The sequence below is a fragment of the Salvia miltiorrhiza genome, chromosome 6 (assembly GCF_028751815.1).
Source record: "Salvia miltiorrhiza cultivar Shanhuang (shh) chromosome 6, IMPLAD_Smil_shh, whole genome shotgun sequence".
Classification (NCBI taxonomy): domain Eukaryota; kingdom Viridiplantae; phylum Streptophyta; class Magnoliopsida; order Lamiales; family Lamiaceae; genus Salvia; species Salvia miltiorrhiza.
This window is the reverse complement of record NC_080392.1, coordinates 5,812,713-5,839,377: the sequence shown is the minus strand read 5'-3', so window position 1 is coordinate 5,839,377 and position 26,665 is coordinate 5,812,713. Positions and strand designations below refer to the sequence as shown.

The following is a 26,665-nucleotide window of genomic DNA, read 5'->3' as shown; positions in this document are numbered from 1 at the left end:
ATTTAATCAAAAAAGTCAAAGATTCTTTACAAAAAAGTGGGATCATTTCTCCACTCAATTAATAAAAATACATTTTTTCTTAAAAAGTGGGACCCTTTCTCCACTCAACTAATAAAAATATATTTTTATGATATAGACCAATTATTCCTTTGTCATTTGTCTTGACTCTTATTCTGTCTCCTTTGCAAAGTTTGTTTTAATAACAATAGATGGGATCAAGCTGTGGGGATTCCTTGTTATTTTTGTCCACTTTCTAATTAACATATATCATTCACATGCATGAAACAACCACATACTTTTTTATTCACTAATTAATTAAACGCATCAATCATGTTTTCCAATATAACCGAAACGAGACGAGTGCATTTGGCGTAACACAAATTAGCATTGATCAAGATGAAGATAAACTTAATTAGCAGGAAGCTAATCAAACCTACCACCCAAACTCCTCAACACCTCAACCAATACAGCATCTCCTTCACCGATGAGTTCTCCCCGCCCATGAACGTTCGCATCCTTCTCTTCTACACCTCCGCATCCAAACGAATCCGCCGTCTCGAAGAATCGCTCGGAGAAATTCTGCCGCGATTCTACCCTCTCGCCGGAAGATACATCAAGACCGATCACGTGGTCGACTGCAGCGACGAGGGAGCCGAGTTCATCGAAGCGGAAGCCACCGACGTCGAATCCATGGATCTAATTAGGGCAATGGAGCCTGATCAGCTCAACCACCTCTTCTCGCGGCAGTTCTACCAGCTCGACGAGTCCGCCGCCTGCCCGCTGCTCTCCGTCCAAGCCACGCGCTTCAAGTGCGGCGGCCTCGCCGTCGGCATCGGCATCGCGCACAGGATATTCGACGGATCATCTCTGGAGACATTCGTTCAAGCCTGGTCGGATCACAGCGCCGCCGGAGAAACTGCGATCACACCGAGTTTCGACTCGCCGTCGTTGCTTCCCCGCGGTGATCTGGATTGCACTCCCACTACGGATAAGTCGGAGATGAAGAACATCAGCATCTGCACGAAGAGGTTTTTGTTTACTGCAGAAGCGATAACTCGCCTGAGATACGAACTCAGGCGAGAGGAAAGCGACCCGTATATCACGAGAGTGCGCGCGGCGTGTGCCCTAATAGCCAAAGCCTTGATTGACCTGGATCGGGCGAGGCACGGGCAGTCGAGGCCGTGCCTCGTCGTGCAGGCTTTCAACGTGAGGAAGAGGACAGTGCCGCCTCTGCAGAAGGATGCTTGTGGAAATTTTGCAGTACAATCGGTGACTCGAAGCATGTCTGCTGCGGAGGCTGAGAGAATGAGCGTTGGAGGGTTGGTGGGCGTATTAGGAGAGGCCATCGACAAAACGACGTCGGATTGCTCGAGAATACTGTCTGCAGGTGCGGGCGGGCTGAATGAGATAGTGGTGGTGCCGGCGATGAATGCGCTGGCGAAGTCGTTGAGCGATGAGGAGAACGTGATCTGGTGTAGCGACTGGAGCAAGTTTGAATTCTCTAAGACTGATTTCGGATGGGGGAAGCCAGTGTGGGCGACCATCGGAGCGGTCGCCGTCGAAAATATGGTGGTGTTAACGGAGACCGGAGGGGATGGTGAAATTGAGGCGTGGGTGCATTTGAAGTCAAATGAAATGTCATTGTTCCTGGATAACGAAGGGATTAAAATGTTTACAAAATTAATGTGACAAAGCTAGCTTTTGTTACTGTTTTATATGGGACTGAGATTCAATAATTGTTAGTCATTCCATTTTTATGTTTTATTGATTTGAAAGTTTGTGCAATATTTTTAGTTTGGGTAATGGCTCTTGAATTCCTAAACTATTTTTGTTTTCACATCTTGCGCGCATTTGTTTAAAAAAATATTGCATTTATTTTTTACTAATATAATTTTGCATTTAGCGACAAGTTCTGGTGAACTCGTACTCGACATGGAATTTAATTTATGACGCGGCGTGCATATTAAACGACGTGGCAATTTAATTAATCTGATTTTGCACGTCGTTACTCTTTTATTAAACGACGTGGTTGCTTTTGGAGATAAATTAGTAGTAAGTTTTCATTTTCTTTGCGAGTTTTTTATTTTTTCTATTCGCCTTATCAACTATCATCTCTTTTAATTATCTTTATACATCTTACTCTATCCAAAAAAATTATCAGTCCATTAATTTGTTTTCACGGAAAATGGATTCATCCTAATATTTCTTTCAAGAGCAATCCAACTTCAGCGATGCGTTGTTAATGTCTTCAACAATCGGCAAGTCAATGTAATAGCTCGGTTCCAAACTTGAGGCCTGTCTTCACAGACCAACACGAGTCTTTTCTAGTGTATTTTATCTTTACAGGCACGTTTCTTGAGAAACTTCTTAGGAGGTCACTTGTAATAGTCCCACAATTACAATATTACTAAGGAATTAAGGATTATAGACTCAGTTTTGTTTAAAAGAAAAATTAGCATATTTTGGCCAACAATTTTATTTGAATGTGAAAGAGGCCCAAGCCCAATATTTATATTATTAGTGAAGCAATTTATTTCTACTTAGATTTAATTGATTAGTTAAGCTTATTAAGGCAAATTAGCTTCTCAGAACACCACGTAGCTCATCATTTTTAAGTTAGCTACTTCACAACCGACTCAAACCATTATTAATTTGGTGACCTTCGGTATTTCATTTTTCCCCATTCTGCAGAATTTTAAATCCCATCTCTTATACTACATCCATCCAAAACACAAATTATCCATAAGTCCACATCAATTCAGTTCACTTCATAGAAGGTCAAATACAAAAAGAGAGTGAAACAATAGTTCATAATTACCTGTGTCGTCGGATCACGATCAGGTGGACTTTCTAAACTTAGAATTTGAAGTGCGCACTATTTAATGATGTTTATATGAATGAAGTTATATTAAAGTTATTGACTTGCCAAAAAATTTATGAGCTTGTATGTTACCATCTACGAGATATAGACAATATCGGCCCAATTGATACATAAACCACTATCTCGATCTCCTATTTCTGTTATATTCAAGAATTTTCCCAATTCAATCTATCTCTTTTCCGATCAATCTCTTTTTCGATCAATCTCTTGAATACATGTAACTAGTATGTGCCCGCTCGTGCGATGCACGACCATCATCGAAATTGAACGATAATTTAAATAAATAAATAAAAATGTTAAACATAATATATATATATATATATATATATATATATATATATAAGTAAATATAAACATAAATGATCTCAATAAAAAATAAATTATTCACAATATAATCTCAATAAAAATATCAATCTGAAAACATTCGAATTTTCAATTATTGAAATAGCAATTAATTGATTTAATTGATAATGTGTATAAATTTATAAATAAATAAATTATGAAATATCAAAAGCAAGTATAGATGATAATGAGTATCATTATGGATCATATAATATTCTAAGATGTACAAAACTATTTATTTACATATAGTATAACTGTAGTTTAATATAGTTTTCGAATGCATATTTATGAGGTCATTTTGTTTATGCTCAAATTTTAAAATAAAGTTACAATGTATACATTTTTTTTTTCAATTGGAAAGTGAAAAAATAAAGGGTTTAACATGAGATATGTGTCGTTCATTTTCCAAAATAAAATGTATACAATTTCAGTAAATTTAAATAAATGTGCTACTAAAAAATTAAACTCTTCAATTTACTTTTATTTTTTATTTTTTAAAGAAAATCGATAATGGTTCTCTAATTACTGATTTTCCAATGAGTAATTTTGAAGCTTAAAAATTCGATTTTTAAGATATACTATATATTAGTTATTTATCTACAAATTTATATTAATATAAAGTTGACCTTTAAAAAAATATTTTTAAGCTAAAGATTTCTAAAATGAACAAATATAAGTTTCATCATTGTAATTGCATTAAACTGATATAATAAAAATATAAATAGTAAAATATAAAAAATACTGATCTATAGTAAAAACATAAAAAATAAAATAAAAAAATATGGAAAAAGGAATGAAAGAACCGTGAATTTTAAAAAATGAGAAATGAGAGAGGAGATGATAGAGGAGAGAAGAGAGAGGAGAGAGAAAAAAATAATTTGGTGACTTTAAACTATAATAACTTATTGGTTTTAAATTTATTTTTTATAATTTTTACATCAAATTAAAGATATCGTCATTATCTTTAATTTAACATCCATATTGAATATTTTTTTATAAATTAAAGTTGATGAATTTAAAAGAAAATCAAATTGAATAAATATATTTGAATAGTGTTTTCTAAGTAATTAATATATTTTGTTGAATTAGTGTGAACGTGTGAAATGAGTTAGTAGTGTTAATAATTTTTTTTTAACCTTCATATTAAAAGTATTATCAAAATTGCCATTCAAATCAATTTCAAATTGATTTGAAATCAATTTCTAATTGAAAACTGCTGTTTTAATATAGTATAGATATAATAATGGCTACTCTTTTTTAGCCCTCCTTTACCTCCCGTCCCCTCTCCCCACCACCGCTAAAACTCCGCACATCCACCTCTCCACAGATTCACGCATTGTGTTCCACCGTCGATGCTCTTACATCATCGACATCAGATTTCCCAAAACGAAGCACTGGAAGGCTGGTGAAATACTCAAATAATTTATATGTATCTATTTTGTATTAGATCTTAAATGTCTCATGCCCTCAAAGATTTTGTAGAAAGATTAGGTCCTTGGAATTTTCTTCGGTCGTCGGATACTGGGATGAGCTTTTGGAGGAAAGATTGAAGGAGCTAGAGAAGGATGGAAATTGAAAGCACACAAGTTCATCTTTATTTGTCAAAGATATTCATTAATCTCAATATGTTTACTTCACTCTTTTTTTCATCATTGAAAGCCACGGGATGAGGTTTGATTCCTTAAATTCTTTAACTTGATTTCAGAATCTTAATGTTGACGTGTTGATTATAACTGAAATTAGTCAGGTGTGAGCACTTCCGCCAGAGGCATAAGAAGAGAATTGTCGTCATCGGCGGCATCTTCGAGAGTCATTTGGTGGATAAGCTTATCGTCCATCGCCGTTGATAATTTATTTGCCCAAGGAAAGAGAATGTGGTGAATTTGTTTGGGAATCACACGTTTGAGCTCATTAGGCATGGTGTTGTGGAACCCATTTTGTTGGAGGTGGATCAGATCTACCATTTGACGTGCCCTGCTTCGCCAGTGCATTATAAGTATAACTCTATCCAGACTATCATATAGTATATCATTGTGGTTTCTTGGGGATGCTAAATGTTAGATCTTTGAGTTTAATGGTAGCTTAGATCAAGGATTACTACTGCGGAGATTATGTGTGCTTGCTTGCTTATCTTCATGCTTTTGTTTGTTCAATTTGCAAGAATTGATGTGTTGTGTGTTTTAGCATGGTTTTAGTTTGATTGAATAGATGGTGTGTTCTGACATGTGATTACAAGACAAATATGATGGATTTCCTTCATATGTTGGGTCTTGCAAGGAGGATAGGTGTGGGGTATCTTCTCACTAATACCACTGAGGTTTATGGTGATCCTCTTGAGCATCCTCAGAATGAAATGGTTAGTTAGTGGCAATTTTTGTGCATTATCAATTGTGATTTTTTTTGTTTCATTGATCTGATTTGAGGATTAATCATGTGTGTGAGGAGTTGCTATGACAATGGAAAATGGAAAACTGAAACCTTAACTGTGGACTATCACAAAGGAGTTGGTGGATGTAATATGCATGATAACAATATGAATCCTACTATGTTCCATTTGTCGACACTAATATGCTGCTTTTTGTTAATGCTCTATATTTTTCATCGTTGGTTTTGTTAGGTGAATAAGATTGGAGTTATTGTGTCCTAATCACAAGGGCTCGCTCGGCTGGTTGGTGGCCGACAAGATACTGCAGCTTGAGATTAGATCGGCATGGCAGAGTGTGAATGTGTCGGTCAATATGATACCCACCTTAGTCATCGTCCAGTGCTTCCTCAAAATGCTCTACTTCATGAAATTTGGTCTCTTCATATTATTTTCCTTCTTCATCTTGGCCATGGGTATGTTTATCTACCTTTTCTTTCCTAAGACTAAAGGAATTCCCGTTGAAGAAATTGCTGCCGTTATGAACTCTCATCCCTATTGAAAAAGATTCATCCGCAAAGACGACCGCAAAAACCACAACATGCCTGGATTTGATACTTCTACGCACCATTGTTTAATTAACTTTGTTTTTTATTTGATCAATGATGACTTGCTGTCTATATATATAGGACCATTTAGTTGTTTGATTCTTTATTTTTAGCCTTTATGTTTATATGTTTATGTTTCAGTTGTTTATGTGTTTTCGTCTTCTCCATCAATAGTATTAGAATATTCATTTATGTTTTTGTTGATTCATTACATTCCAAAAAAAAAAACATGTGCATAATTTCATTTCTCTAGCAGTGTCTCAATATATCTGTATTTCTTTTTTCAAACTACAATAATGCCTATGTTTTCACTCTTTCCTACTGTAAACAATTTTCTTTTTCACTCTAAGAAAGTTTATTTTTTCTCAATATTTCTGAAAATTGGGTAGTTTGATTATGATAAAATATTTCATATATATTTCTCAACTTAAAGATTAGGGTGTGAACTTAAATTTGACATATACTATAGTATAAATGAATTTAAAATAAAAAATTTATAGAACTCAAAAGTTTCAAACTAATTCTCTCTCTCTCTCTCTCTCTCAAATTACAATTATGATGATAATTTTTTTCCATCAAATTTCTCTATCTTAATTGGTCAAAAAAATATTCAATATATATTTTAATTAATTAAAATCAAGATCTTTAATTATTATATATAATAATTTTTGTAGTAGAATAATTAGTTAGATACCTAAAAAATAAAATTTCTAATACGGTTTAAATTTATTTAATTTGTGGTGATGTTTTTGTAGTAAAAATTTGGTTATTTATACAAGTATTTTTATTATCTATTCTCAATTAAATTTACTATTAGATTGACATTTATTTATATTAAAAATGAAACTTTAAATATGGTTTACATTAATTTATTCAATTTAATTATTAAATTTTGATATTAAAGCTGAAATAATTATATGATATAATTATTATTTTACTAGAGAAATGAAATGCTACATACCTTATGTGAGCTCCTTATATTAGCACCACTCATGGTTAGCTCTCTTTAGCGTTATCTTTTTTGTTTTAGGCATTTATTTTTATTCTAATACTTCATATATTGTTATTGAGATCATTAATTTTATAAATTAAATAAAAATCAAAGTCTAATTTATTCTTTTATTAATTATTTGAAGTTAAAGGAAATATGAACAAATCGAACTTAATTTGATTTTTATGTAATTTATAAAATTAATGATCTCAATAACAATATATGAAGTATTAGAATACAAATAAATGCCTAAAACAAAAAAATAACGCTAACGAGAGCTAATCATGATCAGTGGTGCTCACGTAAGGTATGTAGCATAACATTTCTCTATTTTACTATTAGTTACATATAAAATTGGTTAAATTAAATTTTAAATTTTGATATGTTTAAATAATTATATGATAATAAGTTATTGTACTGTTAGTTACATATGATATAAAATATAAAGATTATTGTAATATGTGCATACAACATTTACATAAAAAATCTCAAACCATGTTACCATTATCGTAATTTACTTTTCTTTATAATGTAATTATTACTTTATGCTACTCATTAAATTTAATATAATAATTGAGTTGATAATATTATTATTATATACTACTATTTTATATAAAATAAAATTTAATCTAACACAAATAGTGATATTTTGATATTTTTTACATAATTTTAAATTTTAAAAAAGATTATAGAAAAGTAACTCGTCCATCACACGGGAGGGGATACTAGTATATAATTAAATAAACAATTCACATGCAAACAGGACCTTTACACCTTACGAAAGTGGAAAAGTAACTGTATGTATGCAGGCGGAAGCACTACACAAAACGTGATACGAACTTCTTAATATTTTCAATTATTTTGAATATTTAATTTTTTTTTTCAGTTAAAGCATTTTGGGGAAAAGGTTCCTTTTTAAAATTTATATTTAAAAAGAATCTAAATAAAAGTACTTAATTTACATTTGGCTATTAAAAAATAAAAATCGACCAAACTTCGTAATTCTTTAATGATTAAACTTTATATAGATACTAGTAGCATTTTCTCACATTATTTTCTCTCGTGTGCATCACAAAAATAATTCAAAGGAGCCCTTTGCAGAAAATACAATAATCTGCAGAAAAAATATAGGAACAAATTCTGATATAAAATGAAAAAAATAGTAACAAATTCTGATAGTAAAATGAAAATGAATTATATTGTATTGAAAATATAACTGTGCACCACGTCACAAAGTTGTTTTTTGCTTAGTACTGCTTGGAAGCTAAGAAAGAAAAACCTAAGCTAAATTCCTTTGTAATTTCCTCTCAATTTTCATTGATTTGCCTGAAAAAATCCCCCAAACTTGCATCGTTCATTTCCTAGCTTTTAACCAAAATTTTGTGGGATTTTATTAAAAAATCCCCCAAACGTAACTTTCTACTGTATATAATATGCATATGCCCATGCTCAAAACCACACACACACAAGATCTCAATTTCTTCCTTTCCCAAAACTATTTTTGTTGTGATATTGTCATTACAATTCAAAGTATGATTGAAATCGGTTTAGGAAGATTGTCTTTCTCTAAGCTTTCTCCCTCAACGGCTCCACTTGCGCTCGAGCTTAGTTGGCTCGAACTTTCGAGATTAGGAGACGTTGGGGTTGAGAGCTTTGAAACTGCCAGCCTTCCACCAACATTTTCGATTGAAGAGATCTTGCATTGCTATATGTTTATATAGCTACATAAGGTTTTAGAGATTGTTTGAATTATTTATGTCTAGTTTTGCATTATAATTTATGATCTACTGTTATTTATATATGCACAAGATAACCAAGTTGAGGGCTGCAGGAATGGTTTACTTTCATTTATCAACTCCATGAATAATTTGGTTCTCATCAAAATGATTGAGGAAGATTGTTTGCTTGCTATTAAAATATTTTTTAAAGATTTTGTTAATTAGTGTTATTTTTATAACTCTAATTAATTTTAATTATTTTTTCTTATCTTAAGTGGGAGCCTCGTGTTGAGTGAACACTTATTAGTCATCTTAGTTCAATGTCTGCTGGGTTATCTTTTGCGATATTAACATATTGATAGGTTAGAAGGGATTCTATCCTATTGTATTTAAGGTCATTAGATTAAAATTTATTGATTAACATGTAGTATAATATTATTTATATGTCCACAATTTATTTTTCATTGTATTTTTACTGCCTTTACAATAGTTATTGGATTCTTTGTTCCAATAAGCAAGAAGACCAAGTCGTCAAAAGCTTGAGGATAGAAGAATTAGTTTGGATTTGGTAAGTTACAATGGGCTCGAGTTTGGGCTCAAGCACAAGCAACGTTTTCAACTTTCTTAGCCTTCTTCTCCAAGCTTCCAGACCTTAAATAGAGGAATCTCCTCCGTTGGACACCAATTCGTTTATCGTAATATGACTTTATCTAAGATAGGTAACTTAATATACTATCTCACGTAATCTATTATAGAAAACCAAACGATATAGTGTTATAAACCTTTGATCCAAATACAAATGCTCATTTTTATTGTGTTGCTAGAAAAATGATTATGTTGATTTCAGATTTTATTGGTTAAAAATAAATCAAATGTGCAGAACTCGAAAAAAAAAATTTATAACATCCACTAGAAGAACTCGGTAATAAATCAAACGTGGTTTCTTAAGGAAAATCCTAAATTAATTAACTCACTTTCTCTAGGAAATTGAGAGAACATATGAAGTTTCTTGAAATAACCAAAACCAACATCAACAAAAATACGAAAATGGAGCAATCTCATAAACAATAGCAAGGGGCCAAGGGCACAATTGATATATTTGATCAATGATAACAGAGTTTAAATTTCGAAACTCAAAATTGGTCTCAAGTGCGAGGCAGGGGACCAGATCCCATGTTGTCTCCTCCATCGAGGCTCTCACTATAAGCCTAGTCTTCATCATCGTCAAACATGGTTGCTCCTGAACCTTCACCTGTTGACAATATGCCCAAAACATGAATACAAAAAGTTGGGGTCTGATCCATGATGGTGCACAAGGAAATTGATGAGGAATGATTTGGACAAACTAAGTCGACACACCAGAGAGTTTATACATGACCAAGTAAATCAGGCTAATGCTTGTTTACCATGCCGTTTGAAGCTTTTCCAGCCACTATTGAATTACAGTTCAACTCTGTGTGCTGTAATTACTAATTAAATCAAGAAAGCTTTTATAAATATGTTCCAAATAACATTAATGCCTATCCTAGATCTCAACAAACCGGTACCCTTTTCCTAAAAGATGTTTGCACAAATTTTAAATCAATATAAATCCACACATTCTTAGACGGATTATAAGACCAATTAAAATAAGTTCATTTAGATATCATTGGAAAATCCCATTAAGCAAGTAGAAATTACTCTAATATGATGCTAGAGCCCATAGATATTATGGTTTTCACAAGCTAACAATTACCAGGTAGAATTTTCACCATAAATCTATCGCTACTACGTGGAACTAACACAAATATTTTGATATTTGAAGGTATTACGAGAACGGAGGTCGACGACTTGAACTTTACTGTAATGTTCAAGTCGTGGTGGTCGTACTTCACAGTAAAGTTCAAGTCGTGGTGGTACTGCACAAATTTTGATATTTTCCCCAACATCGTGGTGGTCGTACTTCACAGTAAAGTTCAAGTCGTCGACCTCCGTTCTCGTAATACCTTCAAATATCAAAATATTTGTGTTAGTTCCACGTAGTAGCGATAGATTTATGGTGAAAATTCTAGCTGGTAATTGTTAGCTTGTGAAAACCATAATATCTATGGGCTCTAGCATCATATTAGAGTAATTTCTGCTTGCTGAATGAGATTTTCCAATGATATCTAAATGAACTTATTTTAATTGGTCTTATAATCCGTCTAAGAATGTGTGGATTTATATTGATTTAAAATTTGTGCAAACATCTTTTAGGAAAAGGGTACCGATTTGTTGAGATCTAGGATAGGCATTAATGTTATTTGGAACATATTTATAAAAGCTTTCTTGATTTAATTAGTAATTACAGCACACAGAGTTGAACTGTAATTCAATAGTGGCTGGAAAAGCTTCAAACGGCATGGTAAACAAGCATTAGCCTGATTTACTTGGTCATGTATAAACTCTCTGGTGTGTCGACTTAGTTTGTCCAAATCATTCCTCATCAATTTCCTTGTGCACCATCATGGATCAGACCCCAACTTTTTGTATTCATGTTTTGGGCATATTGTCAACAGGTGAAGGTTCAGGAGCAACCATGTTTGACGATGATGAAGACTAGGCTTATAGTGAGAGCCTCGATGGAGGGGACAACATGGGATCTGGTCCCCTGCCTCGCACTTGAGACCAGTTTTGAGTTTCGAAATTTAAACTCTGTTATCATTGATCAAATATATCAATTGTGCCCTTGGCCCCTTGCTATTGTTTATGAGATTGCTCCATTTTCGTATTTTTGTTGATGTTGGTTTTGGTTATTTCAAGAAACTTCATCTGTTCTCTCAATTTCCTAGAGAAAGTGAGTTAATTAATTTAGGATTTTCCTTAAGAAACCACGTTTGATTTATTACCGAGTTATTCTGATGGATGTTATAATTTTTTTTTCCGAGTTCTGCACATTTGATTTATTTTTAACCGATAAAATCTGAAATCAACATAATCATTTTTCTTGCAACACAATAAAAATGAGCAATTGTATTTGGATCAAAGGTTTATAAAACTATATCGTTTGGTTTTCTATAATAGATTACGTGAGATAGTATATTAAGTTACCTATCTTAGATAAAATCAGATTACGATAAAAGAATTGGTGTCCAACGGAGGAGATTCCTCTATTTAAGGTCTGGAAGCTTGTCTAATACTCTTCCCTTGCATGCATTCATCATGTGTGTCGTAAATCTACTAAGAAATCTCTGAGAAAATCCTATAGCTTCTTGATGTAGTTATGGAACTTCTCTTCATACTGTTCTTGCAAGTATATTGGAGTCCAATGCTCGTGGAATTTCTCGCTTTGTTCGTTTATCTAGAAAGAAGGACCAATGGCATTCAAACAAAAATAGCGCAAGGCTAGATCTAACTAAGTTTCTCTGTTCTATAAGCATCATAGGTATTCTGAGAGCATTCTATGTTCATCAAGGTTCTAACTTTCATCATTCTAAGGCTTCTCTAGACAAAAGTCTAATCCATATGGATTGAAATCATGTCGTAGCATTAGCTAGTGCACCTCTAACTATGAGGTAAAGCATACTCTTATAAGCTCATAGCTTAGTTGACTATTGAGTCAACCTACTCATAACTGTGAAGTCAAAAAGGTCATAAATAACCTGAGTTGACAAATAATGTCACTTATGACATCTGAAGTATTACTCAACATGCATGAAGTTAAAAAAAAAAAAATCATAGCATATCTTTAATCATAAATGATTCATAGAATCAAAATATAAACAACAAATCTTTTCTCTTTCAAACATGCCCATGTGAGCTCAAAGAGTCTCGTCATAATATACTTCTTCTGAAAATAGATCATGTGGGCTCGGAGAGTCCCATCATGATTACATACTTTGCTTCTTGTAAGGACTCTCTGGTCCAAATATCACATTATTCTTTCTTTGCATAAATAATATCTCTTTGCATATGTGAAATCATTCAAGCATTTCACAAGATAATCTTTTGCGCGCACTTTCTTGAAATAAAATCATTTATTTAAAAATTTTAAAACGTACCTTTGTTGATCAGGTAGTGAGACGATGAGCTGAGGGTTGCAGCAATGCTTAGGATTCTAGAGGTACAATTCTAGATTTGAAATAGTTAAACTAACGGTAGATAGTTTATTTACCCAACAACAAAACCAGGGCGGTAGTCATTGCTACCGCCTCCGCCTCTCCCCCACCGGCGGCCCAAACTTCAATAATCACAATCATAAATAATCAAAACAGGCTATTCGCCTCTCCCCCACCGACGATACAATCATGCAATAGTTATAATTAAAACATGCTCAACATAAATAATCATATAATCATAACACGTTATTCGTCTCTCCCCCACCGGCGACACAATAAACAAATTCAAATTTACAATTATAAATCAATTTATATACCTACCTATATATATCTAAGTAAGACCTAAAAGATGATATATTAACTAAGATTTTAACTAAGTTCTTCACTAAGTTCAAAGATGATATATTGTCACTACTAATTAAGAATATCACTAAATTATTGAAACTAACTTACTTCTATCCTAAGATAAATTTAACTAAGTTCTAAAAACAAAGAGCATCTAATTAACTAAGTTCTACTAATCAAGACCATATTACACTATCAAAAATAACAAAAATAAATCATTAATAATGCATAATCAATATAGTAATCCACATAAACTCATGCTTAACCTAAACTAATCATCTTAAATCATACAAAATTTCACATAAACTCACATAAATTCATATAAATTCACATAAACCTACAACAATTTCACATAAATTCATAAAGTATAATTATGAAAAACCTAACCTATATAAATTCACAATTTATTCAATAACATGCAAATATATTAACCAAAATTAAAATTAATAACCTACATTACATAAGTTAGCATTACTAACCGAAAATAGAGGATTTCGGTAAGGGGAAGGACGGTCCGGCGACAGAGAGAGGTTTCCGGCGAGGCAGCGGGGCAGTCCGGCGAGGGCGATGGCTGGGATTCAAAATAAACAACTTAAATTCTATAAACAACAACCCAAACACACACCACAACCACTTACCTACGGCGGCGAGGGCGAGGCAATTCCAGCGACAGGCGAAAAGCAGCGGCAGCGGCGCACCGGGCGGACAACGGCACAGCGGGCACGGCGTCGAGGTCGGTGGAGGTGGCCGTTCGTCGGGGAGGGAAGCAGGCGGCGGCCTGGGTCGTCGGACGGCGAGAATCGACAGCGACGGGGAAATCGGTGGGGAGGGAGGCGGAAATCGTCTAAAAAATCGACTAAGGAAAAATTGGGGAAAGGAAAAGCAAACCCTAAGTAAATCCGTTCAGCAACGACCGATTTTACTATTAACGACCAAAAATCGGTCGTTGATATATTTATTAATTTTTTTTAAAATTCAGATTACCAACGACCGAAAATCGGTCGTTAAAAATAATTTAAAAATATTTAAATTTAGTCTACGACCGAAATTCGGTCGTTGAAAGCGTGTCACCAATTTACGACCGATTATTTCGGTCGTTAAATTGCAAAAATAAAAAATAAATAAACAAAATCAAGATCGGTCGTTGCCATTAAATATTCGGTCGTTAAGCCCGCTTTTTTAAAGACCGATTTTTTCGATCGTTAAACTTGGTCGTTATACCCTTCTTTTCTTGTAGTGGAGGGAGTAAAAGACTTTGAATTTTAATGTAATCAACATATTAGGGTGTTATACTGTAACAACAAATTTTTGTATTTCAATTTAAGAAAATACAAAAGCGCGTTACAAAGATAATTTGATAGAGTTTTGCGGGTTGCAATCTCTAGTTGATCCTCTGATTCTTCTCTTCCATTTGATTCCCGAACAATCTCGAAGGTTCTTGAAATATTTGATTTGATGACGATAAATCCAAAGGGCTTCAAGCCATGATTTTGAATTGCACGTCGAAGTTAATTTGATTTGGAGAAGAACGTCCTTAGAATTTTGTAAGAACGCCTTGAAGCTTTTGATCTTGAAGATTTGAATGCTTGATCGCTTGAAGATTTGAAGATCTTGATCACTTAAAGATTTGAAGATCTTGATCACTTGAAGATTTGAAGATCTTGAATTCTTGAACTCTTGAAGCTTTGAAGGTCTTGAATTCTTGAACTCTTGAAGCTTTGAAGGAATTCTTGATCACTTGAACTCTTGAAGCTTTGAAGGAATTCTTGATCACTTGAAGATTTGATGAACGCTTGAAGAATACTTGAATCATCCACTTCTTCCACTTGTAACACTTGAGAGAATTCTTGCGCTCTTCAACCTTTTCCTCCTCCAAGATATCATTTATGAGCACCCAACACTTCTATTTATAGACTTTAGAGATGGGCCTCATGGGCTTTATGAGCTTTAGGCCTCCATGCATGGGCCTTAGGGCTTTAAGTGGCCAATAAGCCCATTAATTCATCATATTAAATATTAATTATATATATCTATTTAATTATGAATAAAATCTCATTTAATAAAATAGAAAATATAATTGAATATTTAATTCATGAATTTATACGTGGCATTATTTAATTCGACGACAATTTTAATTGTCTACATATACATAAAAAAAATATATTAGGGTGTTATAGGTATCTATCTCATACTTATCAGTTATCATGCATAGCAAAGGAGCCCTTATAGTAATATTTTATTTGTCTAGACTAATAGTTCACTTTCTTTTTCTTTGACTTTTTGGTCCGCTGCTGATTTCCTTTGAATTTAAATGGAAATTCAGAAATTGCAATATACACTACTGATACGCAAACGCGTTGATGGGCAAAGATCTTAGCATGATACTAAAACTAGACGCCTACTACATAGGAAAAGTGACCTATTTTGTGAAATTGATGGCTTAGGTTATATTCAACAGTTCGACCAAATAAAACTAATAGTTACATGGGATTTGGTTTGATATTCTACATTTCTATATGGAGCATTTGACTCTACTTGACTTTTAATTTCGGTGATGCTCTTTTTGCTTATTAATTTGATAAGCATAGTTTTTCAGTAGTGGCGTTGGGCATTCAGGGGTGCCTTCTATACAATGGACCACTAGAGTTGTATGCTCTGACCTTTGAGTGCTTAGTTAATGCAAAAACTCTTTATTATTAGTATTATTATTTTTTATTTTTATTAAATAATTTAAAGGCTTGTTATAAATAGTGCAGCCCAAAAACAATCTAATAAAAAATGTGAAGCCCATTTAAAAGATTAAAATCGGTCCAGTGCTCATATTAAAAATCGGCCCATTGATTTAATAAAATCAGCCCATACCAAAATAATTAGTGAAGCCCAAAATAAAAGTCCAAATTTTAAAGAAATAAAGCCCTAAAATAAAGGAATAATTAAAACAAACTTCTCTCTCTTCAAACTCACGCTCCCTCTCTCCAGAACCTCCGCCCTTCCTCCCCAGCTCCGCGCCGGCCGCCTGCTCCAGCTCATCCTCGCCGGAAAAACCTCCCTTTGGTCGTCCCTCTCTAACCACACCCTGTTGCTCACCATCTCCCATCTGCCTTTCTCTCTCTCTCTCTCAAAACCACCATCTCTTCTCCCTCCACAGATCCGCCGCCGCCGCCTGCTCCAACCCCGGCGAGAATCGCCGGATCCGAGGCCTCCCTCACTCATCGCCTTCCCTCGCGTTTCCGGCAGCAGATGGCCAAGGAGGGCGGCCGCCGCTGCTGCTCCGTTACGCCGCGTCAGCGGCGCTTGGCCCTCGGCCGCGCCGCCCCGGCCTCGCCCACGACGCCGCCTCGCTCCGACTCCGTCTGTCTTGGCCGTGGGTGGCCGGCGGGCTGCTGCAACGCATGCAGCGCCTGCAGCCGCGGCCTTGACAGCTCGGCGTCGAGCTCGGACAGCCCGCACCCGTCTCCCTCTCGTCTCTCACACTCAACAAGACAACAAGGCAACGAAAAGAAAATTCTCAGATTTGGAAAGATTTGATTTTTGGGTGTTTTGAGTTTCTGAAATTTGAAGTTATAAGAAAGAGAATTTATTCTATTGATGTGTTCTTGTGTGAGCATAAAAAACAATAAGAAATGATTTCGTGTACAGTCCTTGAGTTCTCTGTTATGAGCTGGGTTTATTCTCTATGATTCTTCTTCCTTTTCTTAACAACATGGAAGAAAATAAAGAAGAGAAATTATAAATGTATGGGGTTTGAGGTAACCTTGTGTGGAGTTGTTCTTGAAGGCGTTGCTGGAGAGTTTCTTGATTTACTGAGTATGGTTGAAAACAGCTGCACAGACTGGAGTGGAGTGTGTGGATGGCTTGTGGGTTAGGAGCATACTTAAATGAAGGTGGATGGAGGTTGCGTGTAGGATGAATTGGCAAGATTTGGACTGCAGAATGTTTGGGAAAATGAGAGATTTGAAAGTGCATAATTTTTGGGAAAATGAGGGAAATGTCTATCCTATACACATCGTCGATAAGATTGCGCCACGTGGCATATGCAAAAGTTCCTTCGGTTTTGCTTTAATTTGGTCCTGTCCGATTTCTTCATTAAAATTCCGCTTTCAATCCCGTTGACTGTTTTTAGAATACCACGAGCAGCCACATCCGCACATTCGTATGAAAAATGCTAAACCTAGAAATAACCACTTCAATTCGACAAAAAGGAAAGAAAATATTCTAAAAAGGGACAAAAGCCCAACATTAGGAAAGAGAAACACAGGAGGTGCAGAAAGCTTACGACTTGTGAATCAACGATCCGGTGAACTACGACCTTGAATCTGAAATTCCGGAGAAATGCCAGAAAACCCCAAGTGAGAGAAAAGAAAATGCAAGCCAAGAGGAGGAGAAAAAATATTGAGAGAGAGAGAAGAAAACGAGCATCCACTATGGTCTTAAATTTTGGGGTAGTTGTCTATGTGGCAAGGGTAGTGCCATAGTGGAGGAAGAAAAATGGGGTAGCAAAATGGCAAGGGGTAGCAAGATTGCTACCCAGGTACTACTGCAACGCGGGCCCCACAGGAGAGCCGAACAGACGCGCGAGTGGATGCACATGCCCGCCCAGAGCGCACAGATGGAGCGCGTGTGGTGCATGCGCCCACTGTGCGCCTGGGATTCACAGACGTTGCTTTAATGTTTGTTTTTGCCCTTCTTTTCCTTTTTGTTTTTGGTTTTTCTTTATTTCAAAAAATCTGATGCTTGCTTCAATATTGTACTGTTTGCAACATTTCCAAAAGATTGCCATTTGCAATTTATTTTTGTTCAAATACTGCCGTTTGCAATATTTCCAAAATATTACCATTTGCAATTTATTACTTTGTTGGTTATTTATTTATTATTTTGTTTTATTTTACTTTTTGCCTAAATTTTGTATAAATTTTGTAGCTTTTGATTCACTTCATCTATGAATTACATTAAATTAGCCTTTTTACTCGTGTCCAATTGTTTGCTTAAAATTTTATTCATTCTTATTTGTTTTTATCTCTTCTTTTATTTTATTTTTTGTTTTACGCTACTTTTTTCCATTCATTTAATATGTTTGTGGTTGCATTTAATAAAGTAAAACTGTAATGTTAGTATAACCTTTTTCCCTTTATTTTCGTTTATTGTTTTTTTGTTTTTTTTTTACTTATTTACAATTTTAGTTGTCTATTGTACCTATTTCCTTTTCAATAATACAAACGTTTGTATTTTAAATTTTTAGCATAATTATATTAATTTTACAATTATATTTTATTATTAAAAAAATTAATTTATTCATGTATTTATATTAGTTTTACTAAATATAAAATATAATACAAAAATTAAAATACATACATATATATATATATATATATATATATATATGTTGTGGTAAAGTAGTAATTATTATAGTGGGGTCCATGAATAGTTAAATATGAGGTAGTATTGTAGTGGGAGAAATATGAGGTAGTAGAAAAATGAGGTAGCGGGAGAAAAATGAGGTATGCGCTTGCGAACTTCATCCATATCATGATCTCTTGATTCTTCTGAGGTTGTGATTTCAGAAGGATCATCCTTTGAGATGATCATGGTATCCTTTCCTTTGTCAGCTGCAACCTTTCCTCCGATGCTGTTGACCAGTCTTTTCGATGGAAAGTTGCTCATCATGGGAGACTGTATCATGCAGTTCTTGACTGTTTCTTCCAGCTTGTGATTGAGCCTCTTGATTTCATGAGATGCTCTTTCACATTCTGAGTTGGAGATTCTGAGCTCTTCTTCCAGTCGGCTGTTCTCCATGATTAGCTGATCAAGACAAGTTTCATCCGGAAAGTAGATGATTGTCTGATTCTTAGCTCGTTCATCATTGATCTCCTTGTCCATTTTCTGATTCTGCTTGAGGAGATCTTCGAACATTTTCCTCAGCTGACAGTGATCAATCATGAGCTGATCAAACTCGTCAGTTTCATCGGATGAGCTACTTCCAGATTCTGAGTGGTCTCCTGAAAGCATCAGGAAGTTATCAGTATAAGGAGTTTTTGAGTAAGAGTTTACCTCTGAGCCATTCATTCCATTGTCGTAACTGTTGTCAGCCACGCTTTCTAATTCATTGGCCATCAGGGCTCGACTCTCATCATCTGAGCTGGAACTGTCGAAGTAGGATAATTCTGATGTGTCTTTGGAAGAGTCAGCATCGTCAGCAACCATCGCTTTCTTCTTCAAAAAGCTACGATCTTTCTTAGCTTTCAGTTCTATGCGCTCAGTTGGAGTCAGATCAGGGCATTCATGTCGAAAGTGCCCTTTCTTTCTACATCCAAAGCATTCCATATCTTTGATGTCGTAAGCGGCTGACTTCCTTTTTTCCGCTTCGATCTGTGGAATGTCTGGAGTTCCATTCTCTTTCTTTTCATTTGTAGTGCTGCTTGTGGAACCTTCTGTACTTCCGGAACTTGGACTCCATCTTGTTGAATCTTTCAGTCAACAAAGCATATTGACTGAAGAAGTCCTCTGGGTTGAGTTCCGTTGGCTCCTTGATTTGCTTCTTGCCTTCTCTGGTTGAGGCCTTCAGTGCAACTCCTCTTGAGGTTGATGGACCATCTTCGTCTGATCCTCCAGCCTTCTTGTTACCAAGATTTCTCAGAAGGTCGAACTCATTTGCCATGAGGTCGGAGAAAAGCTTGTTTGTCGGGAGCTGACTGAATCCTGGCTTATGCTGATGAGCGACTGAGTAGATCTGTCATTCTCCACGTGGCAGTGCTCGAAGAATCTTCAGGTTGATTTCTCGTTGAGTGTATTTATCTTTGGAAATGGATTGAACTTCATTCAAGATAAGATTGAATCTTTGTTCCATTTCCTCGACAGATTCATTCTTGAGCATGAGGAAGGAGTCGAACTTCTGGCAAGCTATGGATAGCTTATTCTCCTTGATTTCCTCAAAACCTACGCATATTCTTTCCAGAATGTCTCACATCTCCTTTACTGTTCCGCACTTGATGATCTTCATGACATGCTTGTCAGGAACGGTGCCGGATATGATGCTTTTGACGAGGTTGTCTAACTCATCTTGCTTCCTTTCTTCTGTGGTGAAGTCTGCCTTTGACTTGGGCTGGACATCATCATAAGGATCCTGACGGAGATCAGCAGGAACCCTTTTGATAGTTTCGGTGATGGTGATCGGTCCGCTGGTGATGACTTCCCACATTCGGCAATGTTGAGCGGTGAGGAAGCTTTCAAGCCGAAACTTCCATATGTCGTATTTTTCAATACTAAACATAGGTAGAGAAGATAATCTGTTGTGGTTAGTCTCCATTAAAAAAGAGAGAACAGATAACAGCAGATAGAGCAAATAGCAAGCACAAAAAGAAAGAGTAAAACTTTTTCGAGACCTTTAAGAAAAAGGATCTAGTTCAAATAGAACCAAGTCAGATGCAGATAGTTCTTGCGAACAACCTGCTCTGATACCAATTGTTAGGTCCGGGGGGTCTCGAATAGGTGTATGGGGGGGAATACACCTATAGGCTATTTTTATAACAATCTACTGATCTCAATCAGAGGGATCTTAGTCAGAGATTAAAATGAAACTTTACACGCAAACAAAGACTCATGTTTTACTGAAATCAGTTTTGACCAACAGGGTTGACGACTGATACTGAAAGCTCTTCAGTAATGAGTTATCAGTTAAGTTGCTGGAACTTAACTGATCCAAGTAAGGGCTTCAGTCGTGTTTGCTAAGATAGAGATGATATCGCTCTTCCTTACTATCAGAGGATAGTTCAGTCAGATTGATATCATACGCAGCGGAAATTAAACTTAGTTTCGAAATAGCCTCGGTGGAGCAGGTTGTTGGATTAAGGTTTCTCTTTGCTGTTAGTCAGTATTCAGTTTTATCAATAGAAATAGCACAAGTAAGGATGTAAAACTGAAAGCTGTAAATAACACAGAGACTTTTACGTGGTTCGGAAAAACCCTTTCCTACATCCACGGCTGGTTGATCAGACCAACAATCCACTCCGCAAGTGCTTCACTGGTGCACTGCAAACCGTACCCGTGTGCTTGCCTGGTGCACACAACCGTAAACTGAAGATAACCCCTCTTCAGCACCCACACACCTCGCGTAGGATTTCCCTGCTAAGCACACCTCGTGCTCAGACTTTTCACTCAGAGTTCAGAGTACCTTCCTGAACTCCGAACCACTCAAACACTCTTATGGGGGAGAAGTTTAAACGAGTGCCAACTATACTTACAAAGAACGAGTTCTTTGAAGCAAGTTTGACCTTTGGCTTCTGGGTAAACAGATATATGCCTAGGGTCTAAGAGAATGTATGTAATCAGCAGTGACTAATTTTGACTTTGGAATTCTCTTCTTCGATTCAAGCTTTGGGCAGTTAAGCTTTAGGCTGAGTAGCAATTTCGGCAGAGCTTCAGCTTATGTCGTTGAATCGGTGAAGATTGAAGTGATCCTCGAGCGCTATTTGTAGGAGAACTCTTGAATAGATCTGTTGGCGTAAATCGTCCTCAAGATTTCTTCCGTTGGAGAGCAATTCGAATTTGGGCTGAGGCTTCAATCTTCGAGGTTCCTTGTCTGTGTGGAAACGGCTCTCTTTGATAGACAAGAGATGTGACATCTATGAAAAGTAACCACCAGATAGGAATGACCTCTGCAGAGATAAGATATTCTGAGATCTCTGCATTTAATGCGGCTGTACTTGAGCGTACGTGGCTTCCTCTGAACGTTGGAAGATCAGTCCTAGGAGGAATGTTCAACTGATACTTGACTTTAGTATCAGTCCTTTGCGCGCATTAAATAATCAGTCTTCAACTGATACTTCAGTTGGTAACTGCAGTCTTCAGTCTTCAGTCTTCGACACCGTAACTAAACTAGAAACGAACTCTAACACTTGAGTTCAAAACGATTCTAGTCTATTACATATAAGTCATATGAATTTTGGTATCATCAAAACAAGGGTTAGGATATTCCACAAGGTTCCCAATATATGGAATTGGCCACTGTCCTATACTAAATTTAAAAATTAGCCTATCAAATAAAATTTTTAAAAATTGACCATTTTTTTGTGTAAAAATACAAATTTACTGCTAACATTAAAAAATTTAAAGTTTGAATTCACAACTATAAATCATTATAGTTATGAATTTGAGTTTTAAACCTTCAATTCACGACAAAAAATATTTCTATTTGTGAATTAAAGCCTTAATTAAAACTTGAATTCACGACTAACACTATTTATAGTCGTGAATTCAAACTTTAAAACTCGAATTCACAACCAACAATAGCTATTTAGTTGTGAATTCAAGTTTAAAAGCTTTAATTCACAACTAAAATTAATGCTAGTTGTGGATTCTACTGGTTGTGAATTTGCGGATAATTTTTAAATTTTTTATATGCAACGGTAAAATGGTAACTGTGGCCAATTTTTTAATTTTTTTTTTATCTTAGTGGCCAATTTTGAAATTTGCTATTCCAAAATGGCTATTTTTAAAATCCACTCTTAATATAAGTACACAATAGGTTGAATGAACTAAAATGTAGTACAAGATTTTTTTTTTAACAAAAATGTACTAAAATGAGAAAGAAGATCACACTGCTACTGACAATACATTATTAAATTGAGTTTTGTTTTATTCCACATGTCATAAATTGGCTTAGGTGTCAATTTTCGGCTGCCACAGTGTTAATTCCGGCTGCCACATAGTTAATTCCGGCGCCGGCGTGAAAAAAAAATGGTCATCGGACAAAAACCAGACAAAAATGAAAGGTTATGTATTTAGAAGCGAAAATTTTAAATTAGGTGCAAAAACCAATTCTGTGTATACGTTATGGATTTACAAGCAATTAATCCTATAATTTATTTTTACTATATAAAATTGAGTATTTCTTAATATTAAACTTACTTTTATTATGACACGCACCTCTTCTCACTCTACATTCACTCTCACATTTTCTTCTTCGATTTTATCGATTACTTAGCAGCTCGAAGAAATGGAAGCTGGCGGTAAATTGAAGAAGGGAGCCGGTGGCCGCAAGGGCGGCGGTCCCAAGAAGAAGGCGGTCTCCCGATCCGTCAAAGCCGGCCTCCAGTTCCCCGTTGGCAGGATCGGTCGTTATCTCAAAAAGGGCCGCTACTCCCAGCGGGTCGGTTCCGGCGCTCCGGTTTACATGGCTGCCGTGCTCGAGTACCTCGCTGCTGAGGTTTTGGAGTTGGCAGGGAACGCCGCGAGGGACAACAAGAAGAATAGGATAATTCCGAGGCATGTGCTACTGGCGGTGAGGAACGACGAGGAGCTGGGGAAGTTGCTCGCCGGAGTTACGATTGCGCACGGCGGAGTGCTGCCGAACATCAACCCGGTGCTCCTGCCGAAGAAGTCGGAGAAGGCTGGGGCCGCCGAGAAGTCACCTAAATCGCCGTCCAAGGGCGGCAAGTCTCCGAAGAAGGCTGCTGCTTAGTTTGCTTTGATATGACCCTTTTTTTGGGGGGGGTTTTGTTCTAGATGTTGATTTGCTGTGGTCTTGGTTTGTAGGATTGAATGTTCATAGGTAATTGTAGTTCTATCCTTTTAGATATTTGCCATGGCTTAACATTATGTGGAAACATTGTTCAATCTTCTGTTTCTAAAAAAAAAATTTATATATATAAAAAAAAACTTACTTTTATTATATTTTTTATTTTATTTTCTCTATGGTGAATCACTACAATGCACGGATTCGCGCAAAATCAACACCGTGCAGTATCCGATTCGCGCGGGGGGTGGGCGCGGGCGCGGGCGCGATTCGCATGGGATTCGCACGGGATTCACCCCCCCAAAAAAAATCGGATTCGCGAATCGGATGCGCCAACCTCGCGAATCCGGGAGTTGGCTTCGCTAGCCGCTGCGGTTGTCGGGTTTCAGAGGGCTCCGGCGGTAGGGGCGGCGACCTCCTGTCGGTGCTCAGGCGAAGAAGAGCCGCTCCGATCTGAGGCCGCTAATAACAGCGGTAGCAAGTTAATAACAGCGGTAACAGAGATGGGAGTTGTGGGGGTGCTGCTGGGAAAATGGCGGCGCCGCGCTGGTTTGGTGTCTGTCGAGGGAAGGAGAGCCGAGAGAGAGAGATTTGAGAGGAGGGAGGAGATTTGAGAGGAGGGAGGGAGGCGTGTGTTGAATTAAAAGCATTGGGCCATAGTCATTGGGCCGAATTTCACTTAATTAAGTGTTGGGCCAATTCATTTAATTGTTATTTTCTTTTTCTTTGATTATTGAATTTTTGTTTGATTTATTGGATCTTTGAACTTTGAATTATGTTGTGATTTAGTTATTTGAATGGTCATATATATATATATATATATATATAGCATAGGCGTATCCTTCACGAATCGCACCCTATAATTTTTAAAAATCCGTATCCCCGCACCCAAATCGTATCGCTCCCGCACCCGCCCCCTCGCACCCGTGCAACATAGGTGAATCATGATTGAGCGGATGGTATTTTAATCGGTGAATTGTGCTTAGATTATGAATTTTACCTAGTGTAGATCGTGAGAATTGAGAGAATAGAGTCGAATTGCTGAGAGAAAATAGATTTGCTATTGTATTGATAGAGAACACGTCGGCATACATAGCAGGAGTGCATGGGGTATTTATAGAGTACATTCGAGGGGTAATATAGTAATTTCATTCTTGGGGTCACGTTCCCCGCGTGGTCGGGGATACCACGGTAATTTCGCCCGTTGACGGACGATTCCTCTGCTCTGGCGCTTCCCGGGTAAACCGGTCATTCCTACCGTTGACTATCTTGCGTGGTGGAGCGTTCTTCTGACTTTGGTGATTCCTCTGACTGAGCCCATTCCTCTGGCCAGAATGATTCCTCTATCTAAATCCATTCTTCTGCTCTGCATATATTACTCCTCATCACTCTATTTATAATACATTCACCTAATATTTTTTTAAAAGCATCTTATTAAAAGCGATTAATATTTTTAAGAGAGATATAGTATTTTTGAATAATTTAAAAGAGTGATGTGTGACTTACTCTTCACATTCAAATTGTCTCAATTTATTGCACCGACATGAAATGGGTCCCAATTTGTTAGCATCAACTGACACGTGGACTACAGAGATATGATTATGATACAAATAAATAACGACGAAAATCAGATGCGGTCTGAATAAATTCAAGCAATTACAACTTTACAACATATATAATGGTTAAAGAAATGTTATAATTTGAGTGATTGGCAACAAATAAACACATACCTCGTCGCGTGCATTTTAGGTGGATTTCATATGAAGGGTATTCCATTCCCCCCTCCACCAAATCTTTACCCTTTTCAAAGTTGTTGAAATTTGATTAACTGGTTTATGACGTAGCAATGAAGAAAAATAAAAAAAATAATATTTAAAATTTTACATGATTCAATCGTAAAAATTCACATTCACAAAAAATCATCAGAAAAAATTCACTATCAATAACAAAAAAAATAGTAAAAAAAAAAATACAATTACAAGATTGAGCAAAAAAATGCTCTCAATATTATCTATCTCTAACTTTGCTCTATTTATCTCAAAGATTATTATATGATATGCACTCCATTTATATCTAATGAACCGTGGGTATGGTTATTAATAGAACTTAAAGTAACCGTCATTCAACAACAAATTTCATTAATCAGCAATCTCGTATCAGCATCCATCAACATTCAACAATGTTTAATATTATGTTAAGCTAACCCTTCAACAATTATAAAAAATATTAACATCAGTTGAAAACTTGGATTGTTCACCATCTATATGCTGATTCACAATTATTCTTTTAGTATTTCTCATTAGTTTGCCAACTGAAACTAATTTCTTCAAATTATTGTCAACAATTACAAGAATGATACGAATTTTAACAAAAAAAATTGAATGTATTTTGAGTGGAATAAAAATTCTACTTTTATTATTAGTTTGTGTTAAGCAATTTTACTAAAATTAGAAAGGAGTATAAATTTAGGAGACGAACTAAAATAACCAAAGGAGTAAACATTTGATGGAAATAAAAAATATAGTTTACTGTTATATATTTTGTGGGGTTCAGATTCAGTGAGAATGCTATATTACTTGAGAAATAAGAATAACGAATAAGCTGTTTATAATGCAGGAATAACCATAATTCAATTAATGTGGTTAAATTTTTGCCCTAAATGACTATTCGTATATTACAAAAAATTTATTCATAGGTTTTATTGAGTTATTCAGTATCAATTCTTATTCTCACAAATAATAACATTTTCACTGCATCATTTCTCTATTTTGCGAATAATTTGGAATAAAATATAAAATCTAAACAGATGTGAAAAAAAATTAAACAATCAGC

At 35.7% G+C, this 26,665-nt stretch overlaps 2 protein-coding genes and 1 long non-coding RNA gene across 9 annotated transcripts; all 3 read left to right on the top strand.

Annotated features, from left to right (window-relative positions):
* The first annotated feature begins 280 nt into the window (after positions 1-280).
* LOC130988210 (pelargonidin 3-O-(6-caffeoylglucoside) 5-O-(6-O-malonylglucoside) 4'''-malonyltransferase-like) lies at positions 281-1,837 on the top strand. The gene has a single exon (XM_057911996.1). It carries the CDS (start codon positions 397-399, stop codon positions 1,687-1,689), a length of 1,293 nt encoding a protein of 430 aa, XP_057767979.1. The 5' UTR covers positions 281-396; the 3' UTR covers positions 1,690-1,837.
* A 2,627-nt stretch (positions 1,838-4,464) lies between these two features.
* On the top strand, positions 4,465-6,385 carry LOC130988209 (uncharacterized). 7 transcript variants are annotated; one of them, XR_009090019.1, is made up of 4 exons: positions 4,465-4,894; positions 4,971-5,219; positions 5,501-5,579; positions 5,669-6,385. It is a non-coding gene; the product is annotated as an uncharacterized LOC130988209 (long non-coding RNA). The 7 variants fall into 7 exon arrangements; XR_009090015.1 differs by having other exon boundaries at positions 4,465-4,628; positions 4,697-4,894; positions 5,501-6,339; XR_009090018.1 differs by having other exon boundaries at positions 5,509-6,385.
* Positions 6,386-23,228: 16,843 nt separating this feature from the next.
* On the top strand, positions 23,229-23,976 carry LOC130988208 (histone H2A-like). Its single transcript, XM_057911995.1, has one exon. It carries the CDS (start codon positions 23,315-23,317, stop codon positions 23,777-23,779), a length of 465 nt encoding a protein of 154 aa, XP_057767978.1. The 5' UTR covers positions 23,229-23,314; the 3' UTR covers positions 23,780-23,976.
* Positions 23,977-26,665: the final 2,689 nt, after the last annotated feature.